This window comes from Malaya genurostris, chromosome 2, assembly GCF_030247185.1.
Source record: "Malaya genurostris strain Urasoe2022 chromosome 2, Malgen_1.1, whole genome shotgun sequence".
NCBI classification, from domain to species: Eukaryota; Metazoa; Arthropoda; class Insecta; order Diptera; family Culicidae; genus Malaya; species Malaya genurostris.
The window spans coordinates 297,765,746-297,785,457 of NC_080571.1; the positions used below are offsets into that span (position 1 = coordinate 297,765,746).

A 19,712-nucleotide genomic window follows, 5' to 3' on the forward strand; every position below is an offset into this window, starting at 1 on the left:
GTTCAAGTCGCTTTCCGGAGATGGAGTTCAAGTCAGCTTTCCGGAGATGGAGTTCAGCTTTGTTTTTTTTTTTGCTCACTAAACCAATGATGGGGGGGCAAATCTCTTTTTTTGCCCGGGCGCCAAATTTCCTCGGTACTCCACTGTAAGACTGGATAGTTCGAGATGGAGAAAATGTCTTAGAAACGGCTGACAATATTTACATCATTCACCTGGTAAGGTAATTCAGGAAATAAATAAAACTATTTTGAAAAAGTTCGTAGTTATTTCGATTTCTATTCTGTAAATAAAATATGAGTGGCAAATCAAATTAACTGCTTAAAGCTTAAGACATACATAGAGTAGATATAGCAACAAATAAATTAACAGACTTCAGTTCTTAAGAGTATTTAGTAGTGTTGAGTTTTCTTGTGGACTGACAAGTTGCTGGCATGCAGGAAAGACTTTGTGCACAGATTGCACTTGTATGGTCGCACCTTTAGAGTAGCATGAATCCTCATGTGAACCTTCAAGTTTCCACTTGTAGCAAACGCGCTGGAACAAAACTTGCATTGATATGGACGTTCTCCGGTGTGCACTCGATAGTGGATGGTCAAATACGATGGATGACTGAAGGTTTTATTGCAGATCTTGCATGTACTGGTTAATTCACTGTTTCCAAAATCTGAAACTCCAACGCCCATAGCATTTGAGTGCGTTTCTAGATGTGAACGCAGTCTGGTTTCAGAATTAAAACTTTTGTAGCATTGCTGGCACTTGTAAGGTCTATCCTGAGAGTGGACTACGTTCATATGCGTTTTCATATTACTGGAAGTGGAAAACGCTCTTCCACATATACTGCACGGATATGGCCGTTCCCCAGTGTGACTACGTCGATGGATTATTAAATTTCCATAAAGTTTGAATGTGGCTTCACAAAGATCGCACTTGAATCGACCGTCGGGTAACGTATTTCTCATTTTATGATGATCCATATGCAGTTTGAAAGTTCTCGAACATGAAAAAGTTTGAAGACAAAAATTACATTTCATCATCAGATTGGAATGTTGCGTTTCGTGATATTTGAACTCTTGTATATTGGTAAAGCTCTTATTGCATATATAACAGTTGAATTCCTTTGCAGTTATACTTGCAAAATGCATATCAAATGCTTCACTCTTCAAGCGCGAAGGACAGTATTCTAGGTGTTGGGTAAGTTCTACCGAAGAAGAAAAATCGTCTCCACAACCTTTACATCTAGCAGAGCTGGAACTGACTATTTCTTCTGGTGCCATTGATTGGTCTTGATGTTGACTAAGATTGATTTTTAATAAATCTTCGGGATTTATTTCATTACCAAATGATTGTTCGAAACTAGACGAATCTACATCTTTACCTTCTAGAGCGCGAAGTAAAGTTTCATCCAAATTTTGAAGAATAAGATCACTGTCTGACTCGTTTTTATAGTTAAAGGGCTGGGAGTGTTTAGTTATCGATGAACTTTGTTTGATGTAGAGTAAATTGTTTTTTCGACAATTGACTCGAAATTGAAAAAAATCGTCCAACTTTGATAAACACTTCTTACATATTTTTGAGGTCAAATCATCAGCATCCACTGGCAACTGAAATTGTTTAAAAGATTTAGGTCATGCTATTGAATCCTTTTTACTAAAGAAATTGTCAACCTAAATATTCATTACCTGAAGCGAAGTACATTTAAATATTTTTATTGCCACCTGAGACTCACAATCAATGTCGTCTTCGTCCTCGTTATCTGGAAATATTCGTTCCATCTCCTTGTGCTGTTCGAAACACAGCCTGCAACGCGCCTCCATTTTGTATGAAAAATTCAATTAATTATAATTTATTACATACGATGCCAACTGGAAAGAAACGAAAACGAATAGGAATGAGCATAACGAGAAGCAATCGAAATTTTATTAATATATATTCATCTCTCTCCTTTGTTCGAAAACCATGGAAATGAAATTTATGACCCACGATTATAATAAAAAAGAGAATTATTTTAACGTTCCTTAGCTGTTATTTTATTCAATTTATATTCTGAAATATGACTCACCTTAACGTAGACTTTTATTCGATGATAGGAATTTTCCTTCTACTTACAAAACGCAGATATTGATTTCGAGTGAAATGATAATTGAATTAATTAAATTGTAAATTATACGACCCAGGGTTTAGCCGTTTGTTAGCTATTCAGTTTACAAACACAACAAACCCGTGCTCAACACTGGGTGATGACAGAATGAAATGAATTCTTGTGCGCGAGAAACTTCAAACTGTTTCCTGACAGCTTGCGAAATACAGTCACTGCAAAATTGATTCAGAAGTCTTTTGGAAAACGCTATACTATAACAGAGTTGCCAATTGAAAGAAAATTATGATACGATTTGACATGAACTAGCATGAAGAAATTTTGCAATTCGATTATAAGATGCAATATTACCATGTATCTAGAGTTTTATCATTGTAACGTGAAACCCACTAAAAACCTGTTTCAATCCACCTAGTGGTGTAATGATGCCTTTCTTATATTACTTATATTCTTATATATAACGTTGTGGTACCGTGCGCCGACCGACCCACACGTGGTTAAAGTCGCTAATGAACGACAACAAAAAGAACAGCTATCTAGTTTTTTAAAAATAATTTTTTTTATCCTTTGTGTTGCGTTGTGACGATGATTTTAGCAGATTCCACACTGATGTCATTAGGTTTTCTGCTGATTGACCAATAAGAGTTGCTTAGGAAATGGTATTAGAAATTGATACCAGTTCAACTCAAATTGAACATTTCAACAGCATGATAGCCACCATACCCAGACTAAGGACGAGAAGAAATGTTGATGATTCACCTACTTTCCGAAAAGACGACGACTCATCATTCGCTTCCATAGTGGTCGCGGAGGTGAAGATATAGGTAGATAATGGGTCTAGGATTCGCTCTAAGCTAGCGATGAGACCATATAAACTTATTTGCCATTTCGAGTTTAAATATATAATATTATTTATACACACAAAAGTGAAAAAAAAGAAACGAACGGTATTGAACATGCTGTGTGACAGCGTTTATGTATTCGTATTGTACTTGATCAGTTTTAGGGTATCACGATGCAAGAGACCGATATGTGGATTGGCCCTTATAACAGTTTCTCCGTCGAGTTCTAGCACCATGCGCAAAAACACCGTGCGTAGTCGGATGCGCCGGACCGAAATGGATTCGTACGTTGTGTATTGCTATTACGTTTCATACGTACTTCAAACGGCGGTTTGAAATCATCATCGTATAATTTCGGAGCCGGAAGTCGCATCCTAAGTTTCAGTCAAGCCATCTCCGAGAAAAAAGTGCATGAACATTTTGAAGCACATGACCACTATTTTCGGTCCTTTGGAGTTGGAAGTCTAGAAACCAAGATAACCGGAATCAGTTTGTTTGACCGTTTACTAACGACTATTGGCACATTACCGCAAAACTCAATTACCAGTAGCGACTTTTAGAAATAAAAACTATTGTATAAATAGTCATCTCATGAGTAGAGTCGCCATATTATTTTGCAGATTACTCGTCTTTTAATCAACGAGTTGGGATAAAATCGGATACAATATCTTTGCTTCGGCTCTAAGAAGAAATAACGCAGAAAAAAATGTTCGAAAATTGTTCAACACTGCGTGTTGTTTTGCACGCCTGCTGCTCGGAAAAGAAAACGGGTGAAAAATAGTTGCTCGCGAACTGTCTTGAAAGTGAATTTTATCGTGCGATGCAAATCAATTAGGTTTTTTACCGACACTGCTAACCTCAATCGAACGGACACATTTTGACAGTTCAGCCGACGACACGACCTGCCACTCGCCATTCAAAACTGTATCGCAAATTTAACTACCCCTCAGTAACTGGTAATGTCAAAACGAAATTGCCTGAAAATTTTCGAAAACTGGCAACACAAGTTGATAAATTATTGATTTTGAATAATAGTTACTATAACCTTGGTTACTGTGTATCAAAGACCAAATGAATGTAAACAAAATGAATTACGAATCGTTTCGCAAATCGCAGAAAATTTAAATTGGTTCGTATTCTCGCGATAAGTTGGAAAAGTGCTCCAACATTATTAAGTTTCTGAGCAGTAGATCGATTGGCTACTCTGCACTCTAAAGAGAAGTTATGGGAACTTATTGGTGGATATGGAACTCGTTTGTGGTTACTCACTATCATTTTTCCCCTCGCTGGAAGACCTCGTTGAAGCTGGGGTTGATTCGGTTAGTTAAAAATAAAGAACCAAGTATATTAAAAATGGAAAATATGTAATTCATTACTGTTCTTTATTATAACTTGCAGTGATAATGGCTGAAGCAATTGGTTGATCCCATTAGTGCTCTCTGATTCACCCAGGTGTCACAGAGGATACAGTGTTTAGAACTACGACTAACGACTCTCTCACATCCTTTGTAAATTATCTCAATTATACGAATTGTCTTCTCTTTTGGCAACTGTTCTAAAATCACTCACTGTGTTCTCGTCTTTCATATGCCGTTGAAACCCTAGGGCCTAGATCACCACAGAAATCGAGTACTTCAGATAAGCAACCAGTTTTTCGGACCGTTACCAAATACGAAACATGACGTACCAACAATCAACGCAGATTCCAAGCACAGCACGGGAATAATCTTTCAGAAATAGCAATACAACGCAAAATATCTGAAAAGTTTTATAAAACTCTTTTTCTTTTTTTAACGACTAAGTTTAGTAGTCAATATTTCTTTTTTCTTTTTTGCGATATTCTCCTAACCAGAGATCATTTTTTTTTTGTAGAAACAGACAATGAAAATTATAGAATGATAGTACTCAAGGGAGAGCAAGGATGTGAAAATATAGAACGGAAAAGTGAGACGTGACAGAGGGTCATTTTAAGCAAGCAGAAATCTTCTAGTAACTTAACTTTTACCTTCTACCAGAAGAGTTGGGCTTAGGCATCTGAACAATGCGAATCACCCAAGTCTCTGGTATGTCGGAAAGTAGTGATAAAGGTCTTTTACCATTTACTATCCGGTTCAGATGCCTAAGCCCAACTCCTCTGGTAGAAGGTAAAAGTTTAGTTAGCCATTACATCTTTTCTGGGAACATTGGTTAATTTTTTTAATTATTTTAAAGACAAATTGATTCTCTTTTCATTCCTATTACGCTTACGCTTACGCTGAATCTGATATACGTTCTCAAATTGTTTGTTTATTTATTTTTGGGTTTCTTGGTAACTTGTTCCTAGTAACTTAAACAGTGTTGCTCGAGAAGATTATTTTGATCATTCTCAAGGGGTCGCTATATTTATGGTAACTGTCGGTGAATCGTGACAATTTTAATGCAGATTTTTCTTCGGAGTGCCTGGTCGTGTCGTCGGTTCAGCAGTACTGTAAGTAAACAAAGACTTTTTTGTTTGTCTGTTAACAATTCGGATGACACCATTCACAGTCCATATCGCCTAAATAGAGTTTTAAAACATTTGTTCACGATTGGATACGGTCTGTTTTTGAGATTTATTAAATAATAGTGACTAGTTGCAAAGTGTAAAGATGATTGTTTAAGATGTGTTCTTCAATTTTTGTTTAAGCTTGTTTGTAAACAGTACCGTTGAACTGTCAAGGATGAATGCTTGTTCATTTGTGACGTCACGATAAAAAATCTAATTAGGTTTTGCACGATGACCACTCGAATGAACCACCAATGAACTGCCGATTAGAATGCCTTAAACCAGAGTGACGACAGCTGTTCGTTTGGAATGACAGCATTGTTCCAAACGAGCAAACGACCTGTCAAATACAATACAAAGAAAACGAAACTGTCATCATCTCGCTTTAACCGTTTTAAGTTGTTGCCAGCATTACGTATGAGATGTCGTCACTCTGGTTATAGGCACTCTACTGCCGATGAATCAAGATCACCTTTTGACTGCTATCAGTGGTTTGTTTACATATCTATTAACACGTATTTAAATTAGAATGAACGCAATGAACACATAAACAAACTACTGATAGCTATTAAAATTGATTCATTTTGTTCATATTTGTGAGGTTATGTTATGTTCGTGCAAAACCTAATGAAACACAGTGAAGCTGTTTTGATTGCTCGACTACATGAAAAGTGCTCGAATCGAACAAAACACTCCACGATTGCATGTTTACAATGAAAACCGACATACGATTAAACATGGAAAATCTTCAGAAAATCTGTGTAAATGGGTTAGGTTATTTTTTTCGGACGAACATTGTTTTTAAACAGAAACCAGTGTAACTGTTGACATTTTGAGTGCTGGAATGTTTTGCGATCGAGTACTTCTTATTTTGGATAATTTATTTGTTATTCTCTGGTATTTGAAAAATGATATTGAACCAACTATAATGTTCCATTCTAAATAAACTTTGGTTTTCGCACAATGAATTAAGATCGATATTATTCGTATCTCATAGTAAAAACTTTTTCTTCCACTTTTGCTATGACTTTTCAATTGAATTTGCCCGCTTTTATCAGAAAACGTTAAAAACGTGAACTAATTTAAAATTTTCCTACCGATTTGACAGCTTTTTAAGTTTTTTGCTTCGCCGGTATAAAATTTTTAACCGGAAGTCGGATCCGGATAAAATTCAAGAGTATTGTATATAAGACCTTTCATTTGAACCAAATGAGAAAATCGGTCAAACCATCTTTGAGGAAAGTGAGTAAGTAATTTGAAATTGATCAATATGAAATTTAGTAATTTTCTAGGACATCTTAAGGCCTTACATTTGATCTAAGTTTGTGAAAATCGGTTCAATCGTTTCCGAGAAAAGGTAGTGCACATATTTTCCTTTTTCTTTCACATATCACCCTGTAATTCCGAAACCGGAAGTTATATTCAAACAATATACAGAATTTTTATAGCACTGCATAACCATTCATTTTAAGCTAAGTTTGTGAAAATCGGTTCATCCATCTTCGAGAAAAGTGAGTGCACAAAAATATCACACACACATTCACACACGCACTCGTGCGTACTCGACGAATGATTCAAATGGCACATGACACTCGGCCTCTCTACACTAGAGTGCCTATAACCTATAACCTATAGGCTCTTTACTCTACACTAGTAATGTCGTCGTTTTCGCTTGAGAAAACTGAAACTAAGCCAGAGTAGTTTCATCAAACAAACACTTTTCATGCGACTGTGTTGGGTTCGCACTTAGCAACAGGTTCTAAACTGACTCGATTTTCAGTTCAACAACGTTGAAACTAGGTCCGAAACTAGCTTCAAACAAACGGTTTGACAGCAGTTAGGGTGGTATCTGGGTTAGGTTTGGCATCAAGCGAAAACGACATAAGAATATGTTTTTTGTTGCAATATCACAATCAGAAGCCTTTTCAAAACTCAGCAACCCTCTATTTTTGTCATTGAAATCATACGAAATCCGAAAGACTGCAAAAAGCAAAATGGTGTTTTCCGGAGTATGTCCCATAAAGTACAACTGGACAAAGGCGTACCTTCTTCGTCCAATTGACAACATAATTTCCCATCCGGACGTTTTGAGGAAAAGACCTTTCCGACCATCTTATGATTCGGTATTATTTCCTGATAGTTTTGTAGTATCCATGTTTTGTTTTATGACGCTCTTATTTCTAGCACGGTGCACCTCACATTTCATGTTTGCTCCGGTACGACTACTCTCGCATTTGGAAAGCAGAACATACCAAATTTCAAGAGTACAAAAAAACATTGTCATCCAAGCCCAAAAAATTTTCGCCTTATCGAAAGCAACCCATCAAAGGTACCTATTGTGGTGTGACATGCTTTTCACAAAAAAGCGATAATCGATTCACAATGAAAAAGTTCTCCAATGTTCCCGCCAAGGTGGATAATCGAGGTATCGATGTGACCAAGCAGCGTAAAGGGAAACTTCTATGTGCTTTTCATCCAAGAAATAGCTACTGTGGAGAATCGGTCCCTTCATGTTGTTGACCAGTCCAACTTACATTTGTCTGGAATATCTATGAATTGATTAAATTGTGTATTGTATGTCTCAAAAATGTGGTTGTACTGCATTGCCTAATATGTGTTCACTTACTCTGCAATTTTGCTACGATCATCCACAACCTCAAACTCAGAGGTAAAGTTGTCACCTGCAAAAGCCCGACCCAAACCACAGAAACAGATATGGTATAATACTTGGCATTTATATAAAATTTGAGTATTATTTTCAAATATTTCTAAACTTTAAACTACGTCTAGTTTCCATAGTCTGATAATTTATCGAGAAGTTTTAATGCAATTTGCCGTAAGTTCATATGTAACAAAATTTTTGCTATAAAAACGTGGAAATGCTCGGCTTTCTAAATATGAAAACTAGAGAGTATTGTAATCGTCAACTGAAACTAACAAATCGACCCCCTAATTAAGTTTTATTAAACACTTCCATAAAATATCCGTTACTCTTCGATTTATATTTTCTAAGTATAATATCAAATTTCTTAAAACACCGAGCTTCAGTTCAAATACTACACCGTAATCTTGAACCATAACACGGTTTAATAGGAGCAGTTTACGATGCCTACACCCTTTCGTAAGGACATGCGCGCCCAGCACGGAACAGCTGCTGTTGGCTACAAGTGTATGAAATCCTTTCAGCAGTGTCAATTTACTGACGACACTAACAGTAATGTGATTAGAAAAATCCTGAAATCTTAGCTATCATTAGTGTTCGTTTTCTACACTGATTGTTGTGAAAATTAAAAAAATTTAGGTAGATAAATTGCAATAGGACAAGTTTCATCCTAAAATCTAATCAATGACCAATGGCCAGGATACGAAATGTGTTCAAGTATCAAATATAGTGTGCGAAAGTCTGTGAAACACAGCACTAAATGTTTTCAAATATTTACAGAAAACACCTCATACCGAACCTAGAGAGCAAGTGTCGATTGTGCCTCTCAGACAAGACCGTGGTGCAGTCTATTTTCCAATGCGAAAGCAAGGAGACGACCGACACACTTGTGGACAAAATTTTCGAATGCACCGCAATTATGGTATCGTAAAGACCAATTATGTTAATGTGACCTCTTTTAACTTTGAGGACGTATAAATCATTTACAGCTCTCCAAGGACTTCGACTTCCCTTCACCCATTTGTGAGGACTGTGCTCTAAAACTGGACGAGTTTTTGCTGTTCAGAGCTAAATGCTTAAGAAGCAACGAAATCTATAGGTTTAACAAGTTGCATAAATCAAGGTTATTCAGTGGAGGTGCTCGGTTGCAAAGCAATGGTTATAAGGAGAAGGATTGTAAAGAACCGGAACCGGCTGATAACAAGGAAGAAGAACCAAAAACTGATCAGGTGGATAAAGATACAATAGGTACTAGTAGTAGCAGCGATGAAACCAATATTACAACTATTAAAACCCAACTACCGCTTATAAGTTGTGTACTTGTGGAAACAGAGGCGGCGGACAATCTTACAGATTGTAATGAGAAACCCGATAAACCATTTCAGATGGATGATATAGACACACCGGATATGTTGGTCATTAGTGAAACAGAAGGTATTGTATAATCCGCATTGTAATTATTTATGTAACGAGAAAATCTATGCCAGCTACAATGAAGAGTGAACCACTACTGTCTACAGACTCCATTCAAGCCAAGGAAGAAAAACTTGTGATTGATGGATTTACATTTCCTTTGGGAACGGTTAAGGAATTGGAATGCTTCGAACGACGTATACAAGCGTGCACCGAGACAAAAACTCAATTTGTAGCCATTCCAAATTAATTAATTACTCCATTTTTGAAAATAGCACCCACTTTTTCAGATTACACTGCTACGATCGCTGAAAACGCACGATACCTCGTTAAGCGATACATATCAGCGATTGTTCACCGATGCTTTAACAATTCACTATAATTACGACGGAATTTCACCCAAATACAATAAACGATCACTCAAAAGTCTTTCCATATTCACCGAATGTATGCCCGGTAAGAAAGTTTAATTTGTCATTTGAATTACAAGTTCTTGAATTATGGAAATTTGTAACTATTCTGCATAACTGTAAATAATAGTATTATTGCATTTTTAATCAGTAATGTCACGAAAATTGATTGATCGATTTTTCACTAATACTCAACGCATCAAGTGATATTTTTTGCTTGAAAAGGACAGTCTTCAATAATTGTTAATATACAATGAATGACAACTCATTGGAATAATATTGCATATACAGATATACTGGACTCAAAACTGCAAATCTTTAATATATGAAACTGTTCTTCTAATTGAGCTTCCCTAATGATGCTATTAACAAAAGTTTCTGAAATCATTTAGTAACTGCGAAATCCTTCACTGTATCACGGATACTTCTCCAAATAATCAACGAACTTGTGTTATACGTAACGCGACGTAACAGAATTACGTCAGTTAAATTAGTCAAATAAAGTTTTAATTATTTTAGCTGCTTGGAATGATCATATGGACGCAAACATGGTACGGGAAGCAATAATTGAGGCTGTGAAAAAGTCACACAATCGATACAATCAATGCAGTCATCGTAAGGTATGTTCATACAGACACTTTAGACTCAATTCCCTTTCTATTTGTGTACAGATTACCTGAGCCTCAGAGTCGAGGAAATTTTAGAACTATGCCATAACGACTCTAAAAGAAAGCAATATCGTACATCATTCGAAAGTTGGAGACTAACATAGTTTGGCGAACAAGCGGAGCAAACAGGATTATTAACATTATCGCCTGGTTTCCTACTGTCATATCGTAAGGAGTTTCAAAAACAAGAGTTTTTTGGTGTCACTACACACTTAAATTTTATTTCTGAATTTCGGGCAAAAAAATGCCGAGATTTGAACAGCCGAGTGCTCGGTAATCGTCTCGGCAAAATGTATAATTACTGAAAATCTCGGCAATCCTAAATTTGTTAACTGTCAATTATTGGCGAACTAGCCAGTATAAAATTCCGCTGTTAGTTCGGCAGAAGCGATTAGGATTGAACTTGCCGACTCATCAGTAATTGAAGGAAGACAGAATTGCTCTTCTTTATTGTATAAAACAAATATCATAAAAGCTAAGATGGAAGAAAGAGGGTGTTTTATAAATGCTGATTTAGCATGCATAAAAACAAGTAAACTTCAAAAGAAAACATCACGGCTAAACATAATTGTTCCTAGTGCTCATTAACGCCTCTACCCGTAAATAAGTATATATCATCACTCCAATTTTTCTAGCTCCACGAGCAACGGCGACATGGTGCTTTGCAAAATCGAAAAGAGACATTAGATGACAAGTGCCTCGCCGAATTTCAGTAAAAGCTAACTCACTGTTCGAAATATCGGTAAATAGATATGCTGATTTCGGTATATTTGCTGTTTACTGACAAGCTCAGAACAGTATTATGCCAAACTTCAGCAAAAGAAGGCGCTTTACCGAGACATCAGTATATTACTTTAACGAATTTCGGAAGAGCATGTGAATTCAGTAAAATGTCGTGTTGTCGATCCAATTCGGCATTTCAATATGCCAAGCTCGATAATCGGTTTAAGTGTGTATCATCTGTGGCTTTCGATTTTTTATTTTCAAAGATCGATAGGAAAGCAATTGGAGTCCTAAATCGTTGATCTTAGCGATGATTACGATACTCTTGGATGCCGGACAAAATTTATTTGTCTTTGAAACACAAGTTTACCAAAGACCGCTTCGTGCTGACTTCAGTCCATTGTCGGGCAATCATTCTGTTCTTTGGTGACTTTATCGGTAATGGAGTTTCGGGCACCATAAAACTCTCGAAACTTATGTTTCACGCAAAGTCTTGGCATTACATTCCCTTTGTGGAATTTTGTCTTTCAGTTTCAACTGACTTCGCAGCCGATTCTTAGCGTACAGAATCATTGCATCCTACTGACACTATGAATCCTTCCAAGTCGGGGCTCGAACATATGACCACTGGCTTGTAAGACCAGCGCCGTATGCATTGAACCCCCAACCCGGGCACTTTAGTTGAGAGTTAAGGTACTGGTATATGAGAAACATATATGAACTATCCTGACTCGTCAAGATATCTGGCAGTCTATCTCGGGCACTGAGGGATTCCAGTAGCTCCGACCTTGCATCGCGATACTCTACGCACGACTACACGACATGCTCGATGTTCTGATAACCGTCGCCACAGGTGCAGAGACCGCTCTTCGCGAGCCCAACTCGCCAAAGATTCGACATGAGCTGTGACATAACACGAATGAAATCGCGACTCACGTTCATCAACCTGAACCAAGGTTTCGGAGTGTAGCCATCGTCCCAGTTCACCATTGCTCCATGAAGTTTGTCAAGTTTTACTCGAGAGTTTTCTAACGAGAGATGCTGAAAAATTCGTTTAACAAATTAGTCTTTCATAAATATCACCTTCAATTGCGCCCACTTTAACCAACGAGCCTTACATTGAACAATTCGAAGACTAACGATATTGAATAAGACCGTCCAGATAAAGAAATTCAGACGGTCCGCCTTCTTCTGTACCCGTCACCGGAACGTCAGCTGCCGTCAAAATTAGAGTAATACTTTCTTTACTGGGACGTTCACATGCTCCGTCCGTCAAGACGTTCCGTGACGGTGACGTTACGTGTGAATGTCTCCATAAGAATGCATGTAATTAATGTTGACGGTGACGGTGACGGAGGTTGACTGTGATGTCTGAATCGTACATAAATCTACCTTGTTTCTGGTGCTCTGCCGTTATGAACGACGTGAAGCTCACCCCAACGATTTCAAATATGCCGTCTCTTGGTATAGTTTTCGGCTATCTCCATTGCTCTGCCTTCGTGGTCTCCACTGAACATGGTGTGTGCTGCCTGTACCTATAGCTCTTGGTAGCGATTAAATATGATACTTGTTGTGTAGCACCACTCGATATGTGTCGTCTCTTTTGATCCACTGCACCGTACAAATTCTGGTACCTGATGGATCAGTACTGGGCTGCCTTTGCACCCCTGCGTCTTCGCACCTATATGCGATAGCACCTCTGTGGACTGCGTCTCTGCACCTTTGGGCAAATGAACTGTTTTCTTGACTTGAAGGGTAACTAATCGTTTGGTTATTTTAAAACAACAGGGTTTTTTTTATCGTTTTAACACAACAATCTAATTGTCATATCATCAGAACAAATTCTTGGTTGATTTAAGGGCGTAAGAGCAAGTGACAGTTTCTCTTTGTTTACTTTCTCTTCTATTAATTACCAAGCGTTTTCACGTTTATCACTCAACTCTTTGCATAAAATGATACCCGAAACTTTCGACTTTCAAACATAGTAGTGAAATCAAAGAAAATCTTTTTAACCACATCACAAAAATCGAAAGAGAGAGAGAGTGATTGAAGAGAAACTGTCACTTCCCTCTCAGCAGGCCGTTCAATTTTGTTGGTTTGTTGAACGACATATTGCACGAAATATTCGTTCAATTTGCTGGAACGGTTTGTTGTTGTTTTTTCTCTTGCAAAAATAGTGTGAAAATTAAGTGTTACCTTTACATAGAAAGAAAATTTGTTGTTATTCTACGTGAAGTAGAAGTATTGTGTAGGTATGTATTGTTAGTTTAAACAAATAAGTGGAGAAAACTTCAGAAATTCTGCAGTAAAACTAGTCCAACGGGGCTCCAACTCCTCATGTTAAAAATGGCTCAACAATGGACCTCTGTCTGCCGGGTTTGTTGAACGAAAAAAATGGCATTCGGTTCAACGGTCTGTTTCAAAATCGGCAAACGAAGGTCCCGTGTTGGCCTCCCGTTGAACGATTGATTGGACTTTCATTGGACCAATGATCCAACGTATTGGACCAATGAAGGACCACCGTTGAACGTTTTTTTCTAAGTGGGTTGCTTATACGCTCTAAGGGCATGTTCAGGAGTGTTCTAGTTCTAGATGCATAATTTATGTCAGTTACAAAATTTAAATCTGGATTTTATAACAAGAAAAACTGGCAGCCCCAGCAGTGTTTTATTCGTGTTTCAAATATACAAAAAATAGAACGGCATCGTAGACCAGTTTTAAATTTGACAGAAGAACTGGTCGAATAAATAAAACTAGAACGGCTTGCTGGGGACACGTTTGTTCCAGTTTCTGTTCTATTATAGATCTTCCATATAGAACTTTTAACTGCTGAATTTGCTCTAATGAAAAATCAACCGAGAATTGGCTGAAGGGCGTTTGAGGCACTCAACAATTGATTTATAACGTTCAGAAAATTCAATGCGAATGGGGGCAAAGCGGGTATTTGTTGTTTTCATATTTCAAGTAAGATATTTTTGATTATAAAAAAAAATTATTGTCTTTAGTGACTAAAATCTATTTTCATATACAATATTCGTTATGTTAAGGGCGGGTAGAGTCTAACACTTTTGGAAAATCATTTTTTTTTTTCTTTGTATTTTCTTATAGTAAAACATTTTTTTATTCAATAGTAGTAAAACATTTGAAGAATATTAATATTATTTATGCCCATCGGAAAAAAAATTCTTTATCTTTGCTTTTTTCATACTTCGAAAAAGTAAGAGCTCGGCATACAGGCTTAAGATTTCTGCTTCGATCGACTTATAAACTTGACAAAACATTCTCGAAATGTTTCATTACAACAAATTATGAATTAAAAAATTTTTTTTGAAAATATTAGACTCTACGAGCTCCCTGGAGTAAACAATTGTTTCCATTGATTTTATAGACAAAAAACTTTAAACGCGTTTTCCTCGAAAGCAGGTTTTGAAAGTCCGTGTCCATCGTCATTCAAAAACTACTGCACCAATTTTGTTCAAATTTTGCACACATTTTCTACCTATAAAAACCAGACCCCAAAATTTTTCTTTTCGTTGTTTGTTACTTTGGGGAGGTTTTACAGCTTCAAAATGGCTAATTTTTTCGTGAAAAATCGAAGTTTTCACTTTGAACAACCACCAAAAATTCAAAAAATTAAAAAAAAAACTCTAGGTCTAGAAAAACTCTAACTATACTGTTTTGATTTGTCCACTTCTGATTAGTCTGCGCTGAGATACAGTGGACACCGCAAATCATGATTTTTCAGAAGTGTCCTCAAAAATACCTTTTCACCGACTTATTTCTCAATATTTTTCCACGAAAAAATTACAGAATGTTGTTCGAATGATGCTTTTTGTCATGCAACATATTTGAATTTATTTTGTTAAACGATCATTCTGAAAAAAAATCGCAAAAACTATGATTTTTTCATCATTTAGACCCTACCTCCCCCTTAAGTAATTGTTTAGAAGGAGTTTTTTCGTCCTGTTTTACCTCACGTGAAGGTCAAAGTACCGTCTGCATTAACGAATATATATATATATATATATATATATATATATATATATATATATATATATATATATATATATATATATATATATATATATATATATATATATATATATATATATATATATATATATATATATATATATATATATAAGAAATTTTATGAAACCAATATTCCATCAACAATTGATAGTTAGAAAAAACCCTTTTTAATCCACCTAGTGGTGTAATGATGCCTTTCTCATATTTAATACTGTGGTGTTCTATTCAAAATGTTTGTCTTCGATTTTTGAAAGAAACCAAGGGATTGTTTGTGCATTAACTAGTATAACATACAGAATGTAACAGTGATTTGCTTGCGACGACGATTTAAATTTTTGTTGAATCCAAAATTGACTCTAAGATTGGGAACATTGGTTTTGAGTCAGTTTAGAAATTTTTTTACGGTTTTTGTTTCGCTTGTTTAAGTGAAGGTGTACAATATTTTACACACTTTACCCTATAACTCCGGTGCCAGAAGTCGGATCCAAATGCAATTCAGGAATTCCGTATGGAACCGTGAGACCTTTCATTTGAATTTAAGTTTGGGGAAATCGGTCAAACCATCGCTGAGAAAGATGAGTGAGATCCATTTTAGAATATATGACCACTATTTACGGTACTTCCTGAACTTGAGACCAGGAACCAGGATAGCCGAAATCGGTTTGTTTAGTTGCCTTGTGTAGCTTTGAGACCAGTTTAGATATTTTTTTGCGTTTTTTGTTTCGCCTGTTTAAGTGACGGTACCAAATTTTTAACACATTTTACCTTATAATTCCGGAACCTGGAAGTCAGATCCGGGTGAAATTTGGGTGTTTTATTTGGAACTATGAGAACTTTCATTCGAATTCAAGATTGTAAAAATCGATCACACCATCTCTGAGAAAAGTAAGGAAGTAATTTGAATCACTAATCACCCTGTAATTCGGGAACTTCACTAATCACCCTGTAATTCGGGAACCGGAAGTCGGATCAAAATGGAATTAAGGAATTTTGTATGGGACAATTATAACTTTCATTTGAATCTAAGTTTGTGAGAATCGGTTCTGCCGACTTTGAGAAAAGTTAGTGCACTTATTTATATTTTTTTGCACATATAACCCTGTAATTCCGGAACCGGAAGTCAAATTCGAATAAAATTCAGGAACTTTGTGTGGGGTTACAAGACATTCTCTCTCTCTCACACACACACACACACTCTCTCTCTCTTTCACACACACACACACACACACACACACACACACACACACACACACACACACACACACACACACACACACACACACACACACACACACACACACACACACACACACACACACACACACACACACACACACACACACACACACACACACACACACACACACACTGACATTTTACGTTCTCGACGAACGAGTCGAATAATATATGCCACTCGACCATCCGGGCCTCGGTTCTAAAGTCGGTTTTCATAGTGAACCTTTCTATATGAGAAAGGCAAAACAGGCCGATTTATTGGCACGAAAGTCATAATACGTTATAGAGGCTTAAAAGAGATAACCAGTGTTGGTGATTGCCGAAAATTTGACAGTAGCTGCTATATTGCTATCTATATTGTATACAACATTTTCAATCCGGTAGAAGATGCTACAAGAACTCGAGTCTCTCAATGCATGAACCGCGAGAGAATTTTTCTACATTCCTTCGCTCCACTTCATACTCTGACAGGCCCGTACCCAGGATTTCGTTTCGGGAGGGGCCCAAAGATAAAAAATAATGTTACTGAAGATTGCTTATGTACCTAATTCTCGGTGTGCCTTTTACGGGTGTTTTTAACAGACACTTTAAACTTTTCCACTGCAACTGTTATTGTGTTACATTTCTTTACGTTCACTGTCTTGTTATTTCTGCAACACATGTCTTAGACCTTCTAAATAATTATATATCTGTTTTTGATTTCGGGCCCCCCCTCTGGGTACGTGACTGTACTCTGAGTATTTCACGGCCCGTAAAAAAATTACAGTCTGATAATGATCGCCGCTGTGTGGAATTTACCAAGAGAGAATCGCAAGTTGACAATTATCGCAGAAAATCGAATCGATGATTCGACTTGATGATTCTCATACTAGGTTGCAATATTTCAAAACCCTTGTGTGGAGCATTCACATACATGTTCATAGACACAACTTATACAAAGATTATATGCACATAGTTAGAATAAGCGGCAATAGTAAAATGATTCTATCGCAATTATCAACTGCCTGTATAGCTGCCCTTACACGAGACAATATTATTGTCAATACAAGGAGTATTGACAATACTTTTGATCGTGTAGTGGAAACTTCATTGGATTGACGAAAATATTGTCAAGAAATCAAAACTGCTCATCAATCCGACAATACTTTCTCTCCAGAGAGGAAACTGCCAAATATGTGCAATGAACTCATCTCTCAATATTTCAATGTTCATTTGCAATATTTGAAGCTCCAAACGCTTGATTTTCTCGAAAAATGCGGACTCAAGTTACCAAGTCAATTGGATTGACGGTATTGACAATACTTTGGATTGACAATAATATTGTCACGTGTAAGGGCTGCTTATAGAATCGGATCGCGAAATGAGAATAAGCAACAGTTTGTAGCTTCAGAGAGGATCCCCACAGCAGCGTGCTAGCCTTTGATTCTCAGAAATGTCATCGAGAGAAATTCGCTCTCGCACTGGTGTCGATTCTATGTTAAATGAGCCATGCCGGGTTTTTTGTTGTTGCGATGATTTCCAACTCTCTTTGATGGCACTGATTCAATCGGTGAAGAGTTGCCAGCGAACGTTCTTTGATACGATAAAAGCCATCCTTGGAGATAACTATGCAATATCACTAAACTTCTTTGTTTTCCGTATGGATTGAGATAACTTACGTACGAGTAAAAATCTCGAAGGATTATAACGACGCACCGAAACAAAAGACGTGCTTGTATCAAAAATAATACCTCTGCAAGAAAACTGATGATAAAGTTCGAGGGTGTTTCAAAACGAAATTCCTAATTTCTTCGATTGATGGCACCATAATCCAGAAAATATATCAAGCATACCTCGCTTTCCTCCTATTCTCGTACTGGAGCATTGATTGTATATTCAAATTCCGGGTTGAAGTCATGGTTTGTAAAATTAAAATCAAATGGATGACAATTTCATTAATGTCGACAGGAATAACAGATTATACCTTACAATCCGGCGTAATTGATGTACAGTATGTTGTTCAATTCAGCTTATAAGCTACACTAGCTGTCCAACTGCAAAAGAACTGGTTCAGAGCATCAAATACTTAGTTTACTTATTACATGGTGCGATACCCTGCAACATGCGAAAAGAAGTTTTTCTGTATTTACAAATCCTTTCCAAACGAATAATGTTTTGCTCGCCGGGCCAAAGTTTTGTCCATCTTGACATCCCTAAATCGAGTACAATATCAGAAAGGGAATTGTTTTTCGTTGTTTATAAAATCTAATAATGCTTTTCTGTTTTTAGCGCACCAGGCAAGTATATTTTTAAAAATGAGAAGCATTATTCTGACCATCTTTAAAATTCCAGTTACGAGTGGTTATAGCTCGTTATACCGCATTGATTCTAAAGGTTGAGCGAATTGCAGAAAGCAATCAGTAGCAACCCTATTTTTAAACCACTATAGCGCGACCACGATTAAAGATAGTCGTACCTCACTAAAATGCAGCGAAGACTGTTCTTCGCATCGAAAAATGGTGACTAAAAGTAAAATAACGATAATTGTAATTGAAATGATAGCTAACAGTAGTCAATCTAACCGGAACTCGCGAAGAACCAACTATGATTACCACAACGAAGCACGATTTAGCAAACAGATGCGACTATAAACTCGCTAGATTAGAAAACACGTAACACGTTAGAAATTTTATCAAGAAAGTTTAAAGTGTTACCAATGAATTTTATTACACTAAAATTGTAAGCGACTGATAGTAACTTTTAAATTGGTCTATTTCACGTCGAATGTTCAGAAAAAATAGGTGCTTCACAAGAAATAGAACGAAGAAACGAAGATCCTGCGTACTGTCACGCATGGTTACACATATTAAGCTTGTTCAAAGATTTATTCAAATAAAATGAAGTTTAATACAATACACAACCGTTAGCATTCTTCTATTTACACAGGCTTTCGAATTGTTTTAATATTGATTTTAGTTTTCTTCTGCAGTAAACTAACTTTATTTTGGTATATGATGGAATAATATTAAAGTTAGTTGTGCTCACGGATATCAACCCCGCGTCGATAGGGATTTTCTTCAAGTGATGAAACACGAAGTTTTACTGAAAATTCACCAATGCATAAAAAA

The 19,712-nt window shown here is 36.7% G+C and overlaps 2 protein-coding genes across 7 annotated transcripts; one reads left to right on the forward strand and one right to left on the reverse strand.

Moving 5' to 3' along the window:
- Positions 1 to 256: 256 nt before the first annotated feature.
- Positions 257 to 2,246, reverse strand: LOC131430690 (zinc finger protein 664-like). The gene is made up of 3 exons (XM_058595843.1): positions 2,060 to 2,246; positions 1,680 to 1,862; positions 257 to 1,601 (listed from the first exon to the last, which is right to left on the reverse strand). The coding sequence occupies exons 2-3, from the start codon at positions 1,812 to 1,814 to the stop codon at positions 390 to 392; spliced, it is 1,347 nt and encodes a 448-aa protein (XP_058451826.1). The 5' UTR covers positions 1,815 to 1,862; positions 2,060 to 2,246; the 3' UTR covers positions 257 to 389.
- Positions 2,247 to 3,949: 1,703 nt separating this feature from the next.
- On the forward strand, positions 3,950 to 19,452 carry LOC131430693 (uncharacterized). Of its 6 annotated transcripts, XM_058595849.1 has the most exons (8): positions 6,727 to 7,584; positions 7,646 to 7,790; positions 8,904 to 9,045; positions 9,113 to 9,557; positions 9,611 to 9,768; positions 9,827 to 9,992; positions 10,451 to 10,566; positions 18,874 to 19,449. In XM_058595849.1, exons 2-8 carry the CDS (start codon positions 7,666 to 7,668, stop codon positions 18,895 to 18,897), a joined length of 1,176 nt encoding a protein of 391 aa, XP_058451832.1. In that variant the 5' UTR covers positions 6,727 to 7,584; positions 7,646 to 7,665; the 3' UTR covers positions 18,898 to 19,449. The 6 variants fall into 6 exon arrangements, with proteins under 6 accessions (XP_058451833.1, XP_058451830.1, XP_058451832.1 ...); XM_058595850.1 differs by lacking the exons at positions 6,727 to 7,584; positions 7,646 to 7,790 and adding an exon at positions 3,950 to 4,256 and having other exon boundaries at positions 18,874 to 19,448; XM_058595847.1 differs by having other exon boundaries at positions 6,724 to 7,790; positions 18,874 to 19,452.
- The last annotated feature ends 260 nt before the right edge of the window (positions 19,453 to 19,712 follow it).